This window comes from Mugil cephalus, chromosome 1, assembly GCF_022458985.1.
Source record: "Mugil cephalus isolate CIBA_MC_2020 chromosome 1, CIBA_Mcephalus_1.1, whole genome shotgun sequence".
Lineage (NCBI taxonomy): Eukaryota > Metazoa > Chordata > Actinopteri > Mugiliformes > Mugilidae > Mugil > Mugil cephalus.
The window spans coordinates 21,398,609-21,411,380 of record NC_061770.1 but is presented as its reverse complement, the minus strand read 5'-3'; the positions used below and the strand labels follow the sequence as shown (position 1 = coordinate 21,411,380).

The 12,772-nt window shown below is 45.1% G+C and overlaps 1 protein-coding gene across 3 annotated transcripts in view; it reads left to right on the top strand.

Moving 5' to 3' along the window:
• sema3b (sema domain, immunoglobulin domain (Ig), short basic domain, secreted, (semaphorin) 3B) overlaps positions 1 to 12,772 on the top strand; it is a 78,530-nt gene that overhangs the window by 44,143 nt on the left and 21,615 nt on the right. For 2 of the 3 annotated variants that reach the window (XM_047583777.1, XM_047583760.1), the window contains 2 exons: positions 7,565 to 8,048; positions 10,981 to 11,138. In XM_047583777.1, the coding sequence (XP_047439733.1) occupies positions 7,847 to 8,048; positions 10,981 to 11,138 (360 nt within the window). In that variant the 5' untranslated portion in view covers positions 7,565 to 7,846. Of the gene's footprint in view, positions 1 to 219; positions 991 to 7,564; positions 8,049 to 10,980; positions 11,139 to 12,772 lie in introns of those variants that run through there. The other variant, XM_047583769.1, reaches the window with a different exon arrangement.

Sequence of the window (12,772 nt, the reverse complement as noted above, 5' to 3'; positions counted from 1 at the left end):
TAACGGAGTCAGACCTCACACAAGTGCCAACACACGGACTGTAGATACAGTAGCGCGTGCACACATTCTCACAATACCGCTGTGCGAGTCACTGCCCCTTTCCACGCCTCTGCTCTCACCTCCCACCTTCTCCTCCTCTCTCCAACCCCTCCCTCTCCCTCTCTCTCTCTCTCTTTCTCTCCCCCTTCTTGAAATAAATCCATTATTCCAGCCTGCTCTCCCTCTGAGCACGTCTACTCCGCTCGGCTCCTGTGAAAACTCTGTGTGTGTGTGTGTTTGCGCGAAAACTCCTTGCGCTTGTGTGTTAAGAAGAGTTTTATGTGTGTGCATAGGGTTTGTGTGTTTTTCTAAGTGGACCTGAAGTGCAGCCGTTCATCAGTGGAGCTGACGGCAGACGGGGGAATACTCAGATCTGACTGCGCTGCTTTTTAACTCAGCTTTTTTTTTTTTAAAGACTCATTGGACTTTTTATTTTTTATTTTCTTACTTGCACCAAAGTGGGACTCTGCTACTGCTGCTGTCGCTGCTGCTACTCTCTCTGTGCCCTCCAGGCACCATTCCCATCACTGGAATTACCGATCTTAACAGGAATTTCTACCTGCCTCAAACTTCTATTTATCCCGCTACTTTTTTCCTACTCTGGGACTGTACGTTATACCCAAACTTTTCTATACTTCCTCTCTGAATTTGGACATGACGCGGCTTAATTATGGGTATTCTGGAAGCACATGGCAATAACTCGGTGACTGTGAGTAGATGTCCTGTGAGTGGGTGAAGCAGAGAAGTCTCGTCTCATGTGGGCATTTGGTTTTCTTATTGAATGGAAAACACCACGAGAAGTTAAAGGAGAACAAAACCGCGCTGTGACGATGGAAACCGTCAGTGCCGTCAGAGGCATGTTGGGCTCAGGTGGATGCTGATCCAAACCCGGGAATAATCTGAACCCTTGTGGAATTTGGGTCACCCAGATGAAGAAGTTGGACGGAGCAGGTGAGTTTGTGTGGACATTTAGGATCACCGGTTGCATCCCCACGACTGTGATAAGATGAATGTGGCAAAGAAACAATTTGTGGCAGTGAACTCAGTCAGGTGCAGAGAGGATGAGATGATGAAATAACGCCGTCCGCTGATCCGTGCTGTCTTCCTCCTGCAACCCGATCTCATGTAGCTGTGTCGCTCCAGAGCGATTAAAAACCCACATATCTCTTTTTAAAAGTCGTGCCGATGACATGTGGACTTTTCTCTTTAGAGAACCGCGTTGAAATGTGCTCGCTTTAGGGGAGTCGAGTGAGTTGTCTTTCCTCGGAGAGCAGTTTGGAGTCGATCCAGGCAGGAGACCCGAGGCTGCTCTGTAAGGTCCTGACTTACTGCTGCTTCTGGGCTTCACAGCCAAATGGCCGGCCACCAGCACGCTGCCCTCGCCCGAGTGGCTCCTGCATTGTCTCTTATTTCAGAGTTTCTAGCCGACAAGTTCATTGACCACAGCGATTTTTATACCACTTCATCTTTAACACGTCTCTCTGGCCTCATTATGCTTGCAGAACTCCTCAAAAGTTTCAGAAGATATCCGTCACCATGAGTAAGAGTTCTATGAGCTCAAGCCTGGAGGGATGTCATTGTTTTTTTTTTGCTTTTCCCTGATGCAATATTTCTTTGCACCGTCGTGAATAATGAGAATGCTCTAAAACAAACGGTTGGTCGGCTGGGAAACTTTCTGCTCGCGACGCTGGCTCGCTCCCAGCAACCAGCAGAGCGCTGCAGCCTCCCCGGCTCCTTCATTCAATCAGTCCCTTTCACAGCGGCCGGTGTCTCGGCCTCGAACTGTCTCGCTTGTTTCTTTCCCACTGTTTTCTCAACTTAAATCCCTTAAAGAGTGGTTGTCACTTTTGGCTTTGCTTGTTTTGTGTGTGTGTGTGTCTGTGTGTGTGTGTAATGTAAATCTTCTCTTTCAATGTCCCAAGACTCAACTGAAAATAAGACTCTACTTAGGCTGCTTTATACGGGGGATAAAGAATCAACCTTTAATGTCTTTGTACCTTGTATTTCTGTGTAAACCACTCACAAGGCTTTTATGTGACTTTTAATTTAACTTGAATTCTCTCACAAAACGTTTTTTTTATCATCTGTCTAAATACCGTGCACGGATCATTTACATTACAATTATGACACTGAACAGTGTTTAACTGACTTCTTACTCGCCATTGGTGGTCTTGTCTTTATCAATCTCTGTTTATTTTTTGAGGGTTTTCAGGAGAAATGAGGCAACGCTCACCTGCTTGTTCCTCGGCACAAAGCAAAAATTCTCCCGGGCTATAATCCGCTGCAGCTGCTGTCGATGTAAAAATTATACTTTTTTTTCTTCCATTCCCTTCTTTTTTGCCCCCTCTTTACTCATGTGCATCACCTGCTGCTGCTCCTCTTTGCACACCTGAGACGCCTTCGTACCTTTTCTTCCCCCTCTGCACGAGTGAAACAGTCAGATGCACGAGCCAAGCATTTCCATATCTGAAGAATCATCTGAGCTAAATCAAAACACAGCGATGCTTTACACTATGGCGTGATTGCAGTTGGACTTGCTTCAGCAGCCGAGGTGGAAATGTTGTTAAGCTCGACGTCCAACTTCCTTCATGCTCTCTGCGCTCGGACTACGCAGTGCTTGTGAGGACACATTCGGCCTGTGGATGCTCTCGCTTAACTGTAACCATCGCAATTACACGCAAGCGTAGACAAGATGTGATTTCCACCTTTAACCCTAAAACCAAGCCTCAAGATAAATGATTAAACTTAATATCTGTGTCATTGTTATTAGGCCTTTATGGCGAGCAACTTATGAACAGCTGTAAATTACTAGAAGGAAAGAGGGAGGTGGCAGGAAACTTCCAGTTCAGATGAAATTAAATGATAATTAACTCTTTGATAGTCAGGTCAAACATTCACTCTGCTTCCTCACCCTTCAACTAGGTTCACTAACAAAGACCACACCTCAAATTGATGCAAGGAAGTTTTATGGACAGGAAGTGAGGGGAAATTGACGGAAGGATGGGAGAGGTAGGGGGGGATGAAAGAAGAAAAAGTTGTCAAAGACAAGGTATGAAATTGACGAGGGTAGAGGACGCCAGGGAAGGTGGGGGCACATCTCAGGAAGCCTCAGCTCCTGGTTCCTAAGGTTCCTGTAATGAAAGATGTAGGAACTTAAGTTGTAAGAACTTCGTCCAACGAAAAGCAACTTGGGAGCAAATGAACCGAGAGGTTCATGTTGGAGTTAGACCTGATAAATGTTGAACTTGTTACTAGTCCAGAAAAGAGAAAATAAGTCAGAGCAGCTAGATGGTGTGTACAACCGCAGAGGAAACACATCTGAGACCTTTTACTTAACCCTTTAAGACCTAAACATCCACCTGTGCTCACAAAAAGATCTGAAGGCTGAACACTGAGAAGTTGCACTTTCTGGACAAAAAAAGCTGCCATTACGGTAATGATGATGCACTGCTGCAGGTTGGGGAAAGACGCAAGACTTAAAAAGAGAGAGCTGTTGTTTGGAGGAATTTGTTGGTAAAAAAAAATTATTCCCTGGAGATGACTCAAAGGTCTTCCAAAACCACAACTTCAACAAATCACTAAGTTACGGTAATTCAAATACAGCGAGCTTTAACGGATCGCTGGCAACTCTACTCGTGTTGCTCTTTTTTCACTTTTCTGTCTTCTTCTTATAATGTAGCGCAACCTAAAATACAGCCATCGAATAAAGACTTCTCAAGTCTCACTCAGAACCAATACTTTGACCCGCCGTCCTCGTGCCCCCACCGCCTCCCCCCGTATCAAATGAACTGGTGCAAAAGCCACCAGTTACCTGCTGTTTCCAGTCATTTTGCTCAGTAAAGCTCACAGCCCTCCCTCATTCTTCCTCTTTATCCGTCCATCCATCCATCCATCCCTCCCGCCTTTCATTTCTCAGTTGCAGGGAGGCTTAGTCTTGTTGGTCACAGGCCAGGGAAAAGCTTTTCTCTGCACAGGCGAAAACAATTGACTCCTTTCTCTCCATCACCTCTCGCCTCGTTTTCTTCTCCCTCCCTTCCTCCCTCTCTCCCTCCCTCCCTTCCTCCATCACATTCTCTTTTTTTTTTCTTCCGTGGGACTACATGCATGCTGCAGGCTGCCTGCTGAACGTCTTTATTTTGTTCTTTCATTCATTCCCTCCACTTATACTTTTCTCCTTTTGTCTTTCCCCTCCCCTTCAGCATCACCCCCTCCCTCCTGTTGGATCCCTCTCTCCATCTTTCAGATTTTTACGCTTCGTCAACAGTTCATCTTCAAACTTTTCTTTCTTGCCCTGACTCTCCTCATATCTCCCTCCTTCTCCTCTTCTGACCTGTGGTGGCGGAGGAACGCCGATATCTCACTCACTCATTCATCATCGCCTGCAGTACTGTATAGTTGCACTCTAACCTCGCTCTGAAAGGCCCGTCTCACCCCGGAGGTGGGCCGCTTTGTGCGCCCGTCTCTATTTAGGCTGGTTTCTGACAGGACGGCTTGCCCCCCCTGCCCCCCACTAGGATCTCTCCCTCTGTCTTTCTCTTTAATTTTAATCCACTCCCTCTTGGCACGCTGCTGCTGCTCTATGTCTATTGAAGCTGAACTGAATGCAAGTGTCAGCGGCCCCAATGGCTTTTTTATTAAGATGCATTATGGAACATGCACGGAGCTTGTGTATTTGCGTGTATGTGTGTGTGAGAGAGAGAGTTTGCAGATATAAGTGCTGAGAAGGACGGGTTTGTAGACGAGGATATGTGCTCCTGCATCCATGTATGTAAAAGTGCATGCTCAATAGGGATGGGTATTGGCATGGACTTCATAATACGATGCACATCATGATACTTGATGCATATCGCGATACGATACATTATTGCGATATTATGATATTGCGATATATTGCAATGTTTTACATACTTCAAAATATAGGTTGTGTATATGTACATTGGATGACAGTGATAATTCAATTCATTTTAAAATTGATATTGAGACATTCAAAATCAATATTGTATCGGAAGAAAGAATATTGCGATATATTGCCATATTGATATTTTTTCCACCCCTAATGCTTCCCCTTCTCTGGGCCTCACTATAAAAACGAGGATGTGCAAGGACGGATACGTAGGCTTATGACGGCAAATGAGAAGACACACACACTAGAGACACTGCAACACACACACATACACACACAGCGGTAGTTCCTTTTATAGCAGTGGACAGGAGTGTGAGGGCTTCACTGCAGCCACCGTCATACCCGGGAACTGTGACGTGTCTCATGCTCATGTGTTTCTGTTTGCGTGTCACAGAGCTGCAGCTGAGAACGCTGACGTCCCGGTTCCTCGAAATACCGCAGCGTTTTCTTGACTGAGTTCAGAGGGAAGACGCACAGAATTTCTTTCGTCTCTTTTGCCCTAAACCTGAACCAGAGCACCACGGTGAAAGTAGTTGCCACGGTGAAAACAGAAGATGCGAGATCGCGTTCTGCTCGAGGTTTTGCATGCGCGCTTTTGTCCATTCACGAATGTGTGTGTGGTGTGTGAGTGCGTGTGTGTGTGTGTGTGTGTTTACATACTGCAGGGTATGCGGGAGTTTATGTTCCTATTAAGCTCCGGCCTGTTGTGTTGTGGCCTCGGAGCCATGAGCTTATGAGAGCTCTCCTGTCTCCACGCCTCAATAGCTCCATTATTCATAAACCACTGTGCCAACAGCCTAGATGGGTCTGCGTGTGTGTGTGTCTCTCTCTGTGTGTATGTGAGTGTGGAGTCTTTGTGTATTTTCTCATTTTACCATGTTTTGGCATTCATATTTGGACTTTAAAGTGGTCACCGCAGCTTTTCTGTGGTAGCTGAACCGGAAACTTAGAGAGCAATATAAAGTTCTACCAATGAATGAGAACAATTTTAGAAGATTTATCTGAAAACTCGCATGCTTTAAAGAGGGTTGAGACAACACCGTGTCCAGCTCTGGACACTAATTATCAATCAGAGCTCCTCCATCAACTGCGAACACTTAATATATCTTGATAAACAAAGCAAATCTATGGCTTCTTTTCTGCTGGAGCATCATCCTGCAGCTTTTCATGTAAAACAGATGTTACATTAACACTGTGCACGGAGTTTGGGTGCTCCTGTCACATGCACATTGAGTTTATCCCTCATATGGCTTCAACATTTCTAAAATCTAGGGGCTATACCTCGCTATACCTAATTGATTTGAAAGATCATTTGGGAACCGGCAACAGAATCAGTTGACGTTCGGCTGACGTTTAAAATGTGCTCACATGTTCCTCTTTAAGCACGTGAAGTCTCTCATTTAAAAAAAAAAAAAAAAAATGTTCCTTTCATCAGTAGAAACATCCAGTCTCTAAGAAACCAGAGCACCGCTGATTTCTCTCCAAGACACACCAGAGTTTTTTTTTTTTTCAGGCTTATAGATGAAGTGCAGTGATTGTTACTGAAGATTGAAGTGGGGGGAAAAGCCGACTGTCTGCCTGTTAATGAGTGCCAACTGTGAGGTGCAACATAATAAAAGGAGACTGTTTCTAGTGAAAGGCTTTATTGTTTACCATCCGACCACAGGGTCCAAAGTACTGAATGAGAGGTGTGTGTGTGTGTCCAATGCACACTTTTTTACAACGCAACATTCATATAAATGTGGACCGACAAACCTGTGACCTCATTCCTGCTCCGGTGCAGCGCCGGAGCTGAACGTCAAAGTTATTGGGGAGACTTATGAAAACAATAAAAAGCTGTCATGTTAAATTAAACTCCGGCTCTTTAATAGCTTTACAGAAGTTATGTTACTACAGTCCCACTCAGTTGACAGGAAGTCAGCATTACACTAAAACAACTGAGGGGGCTATAGACGGCGTGTGGAAATAAGATCATATATAAAAAGAAAAAAAACAACAGCTCTAATTAACAGTTGTACCTGTGCATTCAAGTGTGCAACTGCAAAAAAAAAAAAAAAAAGAAAGTCCATCCCGCTGTGCTGCTGGACTGACGCACAAGTGACTTTCTGTTGGGCGCCGATGCGCTCATGCGCTCATCCATTCATCCGTCCATCCATCCACGTCACCGTCGGCTCATTAGACCTCAGCGACGCAGAGATCTCACGGTGACACCGTCTGCCGGGGCGGAGGGAGAAAGGGAGGGGGGCGGCGCTGCTCTCAGCTGGCAGGGACACAGACGTCGTGGAGATGCTTGGCAGCGTATCTCTAACACACACACTCACATAAAGTCTTCATCACCGTGGTCAGTGTGTGTGTGTGTGTGTTTTGGATACTGTGCCCGAGTCTCGCTGTAATGTGAACAGATTATAGTGTTGTTGCCATAATGGAAGCTGGCATTAACACAGCCTGGCAAGGGCATCAATCAATCTGACTCTATAACTAAATATACCTCAGATGCCAGTGTGTGTGCGTGTGTGCGTCTGTGTGCGTGTGTGTGTATGGGGGCATCCCTGGCACAAGCAAATGTTTTATGCTTGCAGTGCATATTTCTAAATCCTCTCCTCTTTCTGTCTCTATTTTTAGGCTTTGATGCCCTCTGTGACTCTCCTGGACTCGAGAAGTGAACTTCGCGAGAAGAGCGGCGGGATAGGCCAAGAGAGGACGTTTTAAAGATTACCCTTAAAAGGAAGACTGGGAGAGACTAGAAGCCACAGAGCTAAAAGAGGATCTGTCATAAAGCCCTTAAAAGGCAGGTTACTACTTTTAATACAGCACCTCTGAATCAGAGGAGGACTGTATCACAACAACACGAAACACTAAACCCCCGCAAACGTTCCTCGAGTTTGTTTTTTGAACCGTGCCAAGATGATGACCATGATGATGATGATGGCGGCCATGATGGTCACCTGCAGCTCGCTGTTACTGCTGGGGCTGGCCGCCGCCCACGCCTCGTCCAGCAACATGCCGCGCGCCGCCGCCCCCCCATCCTCATCCTCCTCCTCCTCCTCTTCCTCCTCCTCCTCCTCCTCCTCGTCCTCCTCACCACGCATGAAGCTTTCATACAAAGGTAAGCCGCAAAAGCTTTCGAAGGCACGGCTGCCGACGTCGACAGCCTGCAGGAAACTTTGCTCCACTGAACCATAGTGTCTAGAATCACACACTTTCTCTCCTTCTGTCTTGTAACACTGAGCCGTGTCATTTTCAAAGCAAACACACCTGAACAGAAGCCAGCAGCAACTTGCGGTCGCTGTGATCCGCCGCCGCCGCGCTCGCACAGATGCGCACGAGGCTTAAACGCAGCAGCCCGGGTTTTGTGTTTCGTCTTGAGCATGGCACGTTAAAGAGAAAGCAGGCAATGCCCGACACAACCACATAAGCCAGGGATGTGTTCCATGTTCCAAAGCTGGCAATTACAGGCTGAACTAACTCAGCAAGGACGTGAGGCTCGCAGAGGGCCATCTGAGCCCTGCTGTGATATGTGCTCCTTTAAATTAGGCTCAAGGCAACATGTTGTAGCCTACCTACGGGGCGGGAAGACATGTAAACACTTTGGTTTTTGCATGCCCCCCTGAAGGACAGAAAGAGAGAGCTCTGCACCTACTGAAATAACTTATTGTGTGGTAAATTAGTAATAAGTGAGCAGCTAGCAGCTGTCGGTTGCAAATTTAACTGGTGAGTTGTAGGTCATTAAAATAGTTGTTTGATGTGGTCAGGGCTGATGCTAGGTTCTTGAGAGTCCATGGCACAGACATATGCATGATCCCCAGTCCAAAGTAGTGAAATCTGTTATGAGGCAGATTGACTATTGTGCACTGTAGGGCCTTGAAAAGGTTGGGTTCGTGGCATTTCAAAATATACCATTTTTGCAAAGGGCCCCAAACGGTTCCTTGGTTTGTCTGTCCTGACAGTGGATGTAATATACTACACTGATCAGGCATAACATTATGACCACCTGTCTAATATCGTGTAGGTCTCACTAGTGCCGCCAACGTAATTGTGATTCACCAGAAAATGGACATGGGCCTTTTGATGGTGGCCTGTGGTGTCTGGAAACAGGATGTTGTTAGTGGGGGACTTTTGGTTCCTATGGGTTGAAGGGAGGGGCCTCTGTGGATCATCCAGACGATGAGGCCAGGTCAACACCTTGTGCTGCTCTTTGTGTTTTTTTGAGTAACTCCTAAACCGTTTTTGTTGTGTGTGTGCCTGTGTCAGGCTGCATCCTGCTGGGCATGGCTGCTGCCATCAAGGACTGTCATTGCTCTGGGGCGGAGGTGCCTGGTCTGGTATTTATGTATATCATGTGAACACTAGGTCCAAAGGTTTCCCAGCATAACATTATATTCTCACAAGACAGTCAACTGTATTCACTTCTCCTGCCAGCGGTTTTAATGTTGTGGCTGATTGGTGAAAAGAAAGCATATTACAACATGTACACGTGGGATGTACTTAGAAAGGAATTTAGTTTGTTGTTTTACAATGTGTCTGAGGAAGATGAACTTCTAAACTTTGGATGCCAGCAGCTGACCAGTCATGGTGTTCTTGTGTGCTACAGTTGATTTAATTTTATTTTCCTTTTGCATTTAACTGTGATCTTATGGTACTAAAGCTGCTTCTCTAACCACTAAATGGTTCAAATTTTCCTCCCGAAACCTGGGATCAAACCAAAGACCTTTATATGTTGAGTCTAACTCTATCACAGCTGAGCTACTTCAGCATGACACGATGACTTGGAACAGTGAACATTTTGTCTACACGACTTCCCACGTACCACGTGAAGCACGATTTATCTTAGGTGCAGCTGGAAGATCACTTTAGACCAGTGAAAGGTGATTTCTGTTTTGGAGTAGGCAGCACAGGGTAACTATAGAGTCTAGAAGGAGAGCCCTTCACGTTTATACCCAGGAAATAACAACACACTACGCTAACACAGAGACACTTGGATCTTTAATTGTCAACTCTATGATTTACTCGACAATAATTATCTTAACCATGTCTGTTTTTTAATTATGAATCTTCTTTAGGCCCCGAGTTACTGTCACCATATACGGTCGAACTGCAAAAAAAAGTCCCTGATGTCATGCAGGCGGTTACCGGGTGGCGTCAGAGTCTTAATTAAAGTTATAAATTCACATTAGAACAATGGCAGACTAATAAAGCCGTTTTAATGCGTAAGCGAAGAGGGCCTTGGTTTTGTTTCCTTAAGCTCCTGGTTTAAGCCGGACCAGCAGGGGAGGATGCAGTGCTTTTACTTTTTGATGCTATCTGGGCCAAGAACACTGTTTTTCTTTTTGTTTGTTTTCCATTGACTTGGGGTAACTATATTATAGCTTAAATTTACAGATACAAGCTGAACTTTCCTGGGCACTGTTCCCTTTAGGATTTGTTCTTGCCAGTTTGGAGGGGGAAAAAAAGCAAGGACGCTCAATTTTTCCATTAAAACCAATACGGTATCATTACTGTCAGAGGATTTTTTTTTATCCTGCACAGGCCTGAGGAAACAAAGACACAGAAAACGCTATTTAAATACACTGAAATGACGTGGTAATCTTCTTTATCAACCGCATGACTTGTTGTAGCCCCCGTAGCAACGTTCTGATTTGGATCTGATGACTGTGATGGCTCGGGTTTGTTTTTGGCACCGAGTGTTTCTGAGGTCATTTAACACTTGAAGAATATGGAGAATAGCTATAAAATAAGTGTTTACAACTAAATTTGTGTGGAAATAATTAATAACTTGAGCTCGTTTGTCCTGACATGACACCAAGGTTGAAAGACTTCGCTTACACTTGCAGCAAAAGGTCGAACGTAGACTCACTGCCAGGCCAATTTCTCCAACTATCACATAGAGAAACTTTATTTTTCCACTTGCACGTGCACATCATCTCAAATTTGTGCACAAAGACACACTTACACACAGTGACTGTTCCGTTTTCTAACCTTTTGTCCTGCAGAAATGCATCAGTAAGACGTCTAAAGTGATCAAACTTCCCATTTTTCAGAGCTGCAGCAGTTCCACGGAGTTCGGCGGTTTGAGCTGGAGCGCTCCTGCTGCTTCAGCGCCCTGCTGCTGGACGAGGAGAGGGGACGCCTGTTTGTGGGGGCCAAGAACTTCCTGCTGTCACTGTCGCTGGACAACATCGCCAAGCAAGAACACAAGGTCGGCCAGAAGTGCCGCCCCGACCGAACTCGTAGAGCTGTAAACTATGTCGGGGCTGCTTGAGGGTTGTTTGTTGATCAATACTAATTTACTGCTGCTGAGGTTTCAACACTTTCAGCACTCCTTGTTATTGGACTGGAGGACATGTCTGACATTCTCAAGTGCTCAGGGTTTTGTTTGTTGTTGTTGTCTTCCAATAAAAGAAGATTATATTAATTATACTTTCCACCGCACAACACTGCATCACTATTCACTTGATAGAGGCAGCCCTCTGCATTAGTATGGACAAAAGTCATCATTCAAATTCTTCTACTGCAAATTTTCCATGTCCATTCAAGTCATTGTTATAGGCATCTAACGATTTGTATGCCTTCCGTTTTCTTTCATATAGACGTTGGGTTTCTCAGTTAGGTATGTGGAAGTGACTCGCCATTGCAAATCGTCAGATCGTCCATCCAATAGAGTCCTTTCAGTCAAAGTCAGCTTAGAAGATAACACTCATGGCCTCGGGGAGTGAGTGTATTAGTATATTCTCTATAATATACTTTTCCCTCGTCCATTCTTGCCAAAACAGTCCACTGACACATGCCAACCGACGTTTACAAGCTTTAGTGTTTGAGATTTTTTGCATCCAGTTAAGCCCCGCCCCTCAAAAAACGTCACATTGTTTACAAGCTAGGAAGAGGTCTATATGCAGTCTTACATAATTTAAAATATTACTTTGGGCTGTCTTCATATTAAAGCAATAAAGCTGGCAACAGACTGATCTCAAGAGGGAGGCTTTATTTGAGACCACTGCCTCACTCTTTGGTTCCTAAGATTCATTTACTACTGTTGTTATTAAAGTTGATCCACAAGTAGATTGTATGTTAACAAGAAATCCAGAATGAACTTAGACAAATGCCTCCTTGGAGAATCATTCCACACGTGATACCACTCAAGTTTGTGACCTTAGAGGAAGAAAGAATGTGGGATCAATGGAGAAAGAGCTGGCCGGAGATGAAAATGCTTTTGCTTGAATCCTTTTTTTAGAACATGTGATAGTCCACTTTTTTTGGGATGAAGAGGTGCACCTCCACAGGTCACACTTGAACGTACACACAGGACACAAGTGCGAATGTATAAAGATGGAGGTAAAACCACGGCTGCACAAGCAAGCAAGACGCTCCACTGCGAGACATCTGTGCACAGCTGTTTGTAGTAAATTACATGTTTGCTGCGTTAGATGTGAAGCCTCTGTTGGTTTTTAGATTGGCGGAGTCTGATTTATGACTCGGGTGTGCAAGATTCACCATAGTGGAAGCTGTTTTTCCAATGTGGTCGGGGGATGGGGCGGGGGTGGGATGAAGGGGTTAGAACAGGGGCGGGGGAGGGCGGGAGGGAAGGGGGGAGAACAGACGTGGAAGAAAAAGAGGCAAGTGAGATGAGTGAAAGACTCACGGGAGGCAAGAACCCTTCCGCTATCATCCAGATTTTTGTCTTATGTTCAATCACAGCGCCTTGCTCATGGCCGTTATATCATGATATCCTCATTGTTTTTAGGATCATGGGCGATTAATATCTTTTTGTGGGATTTATATGAACCAAACTTTAATTAAATGCTAATAAACTCTGGCTAATCTAACAGGATTTCT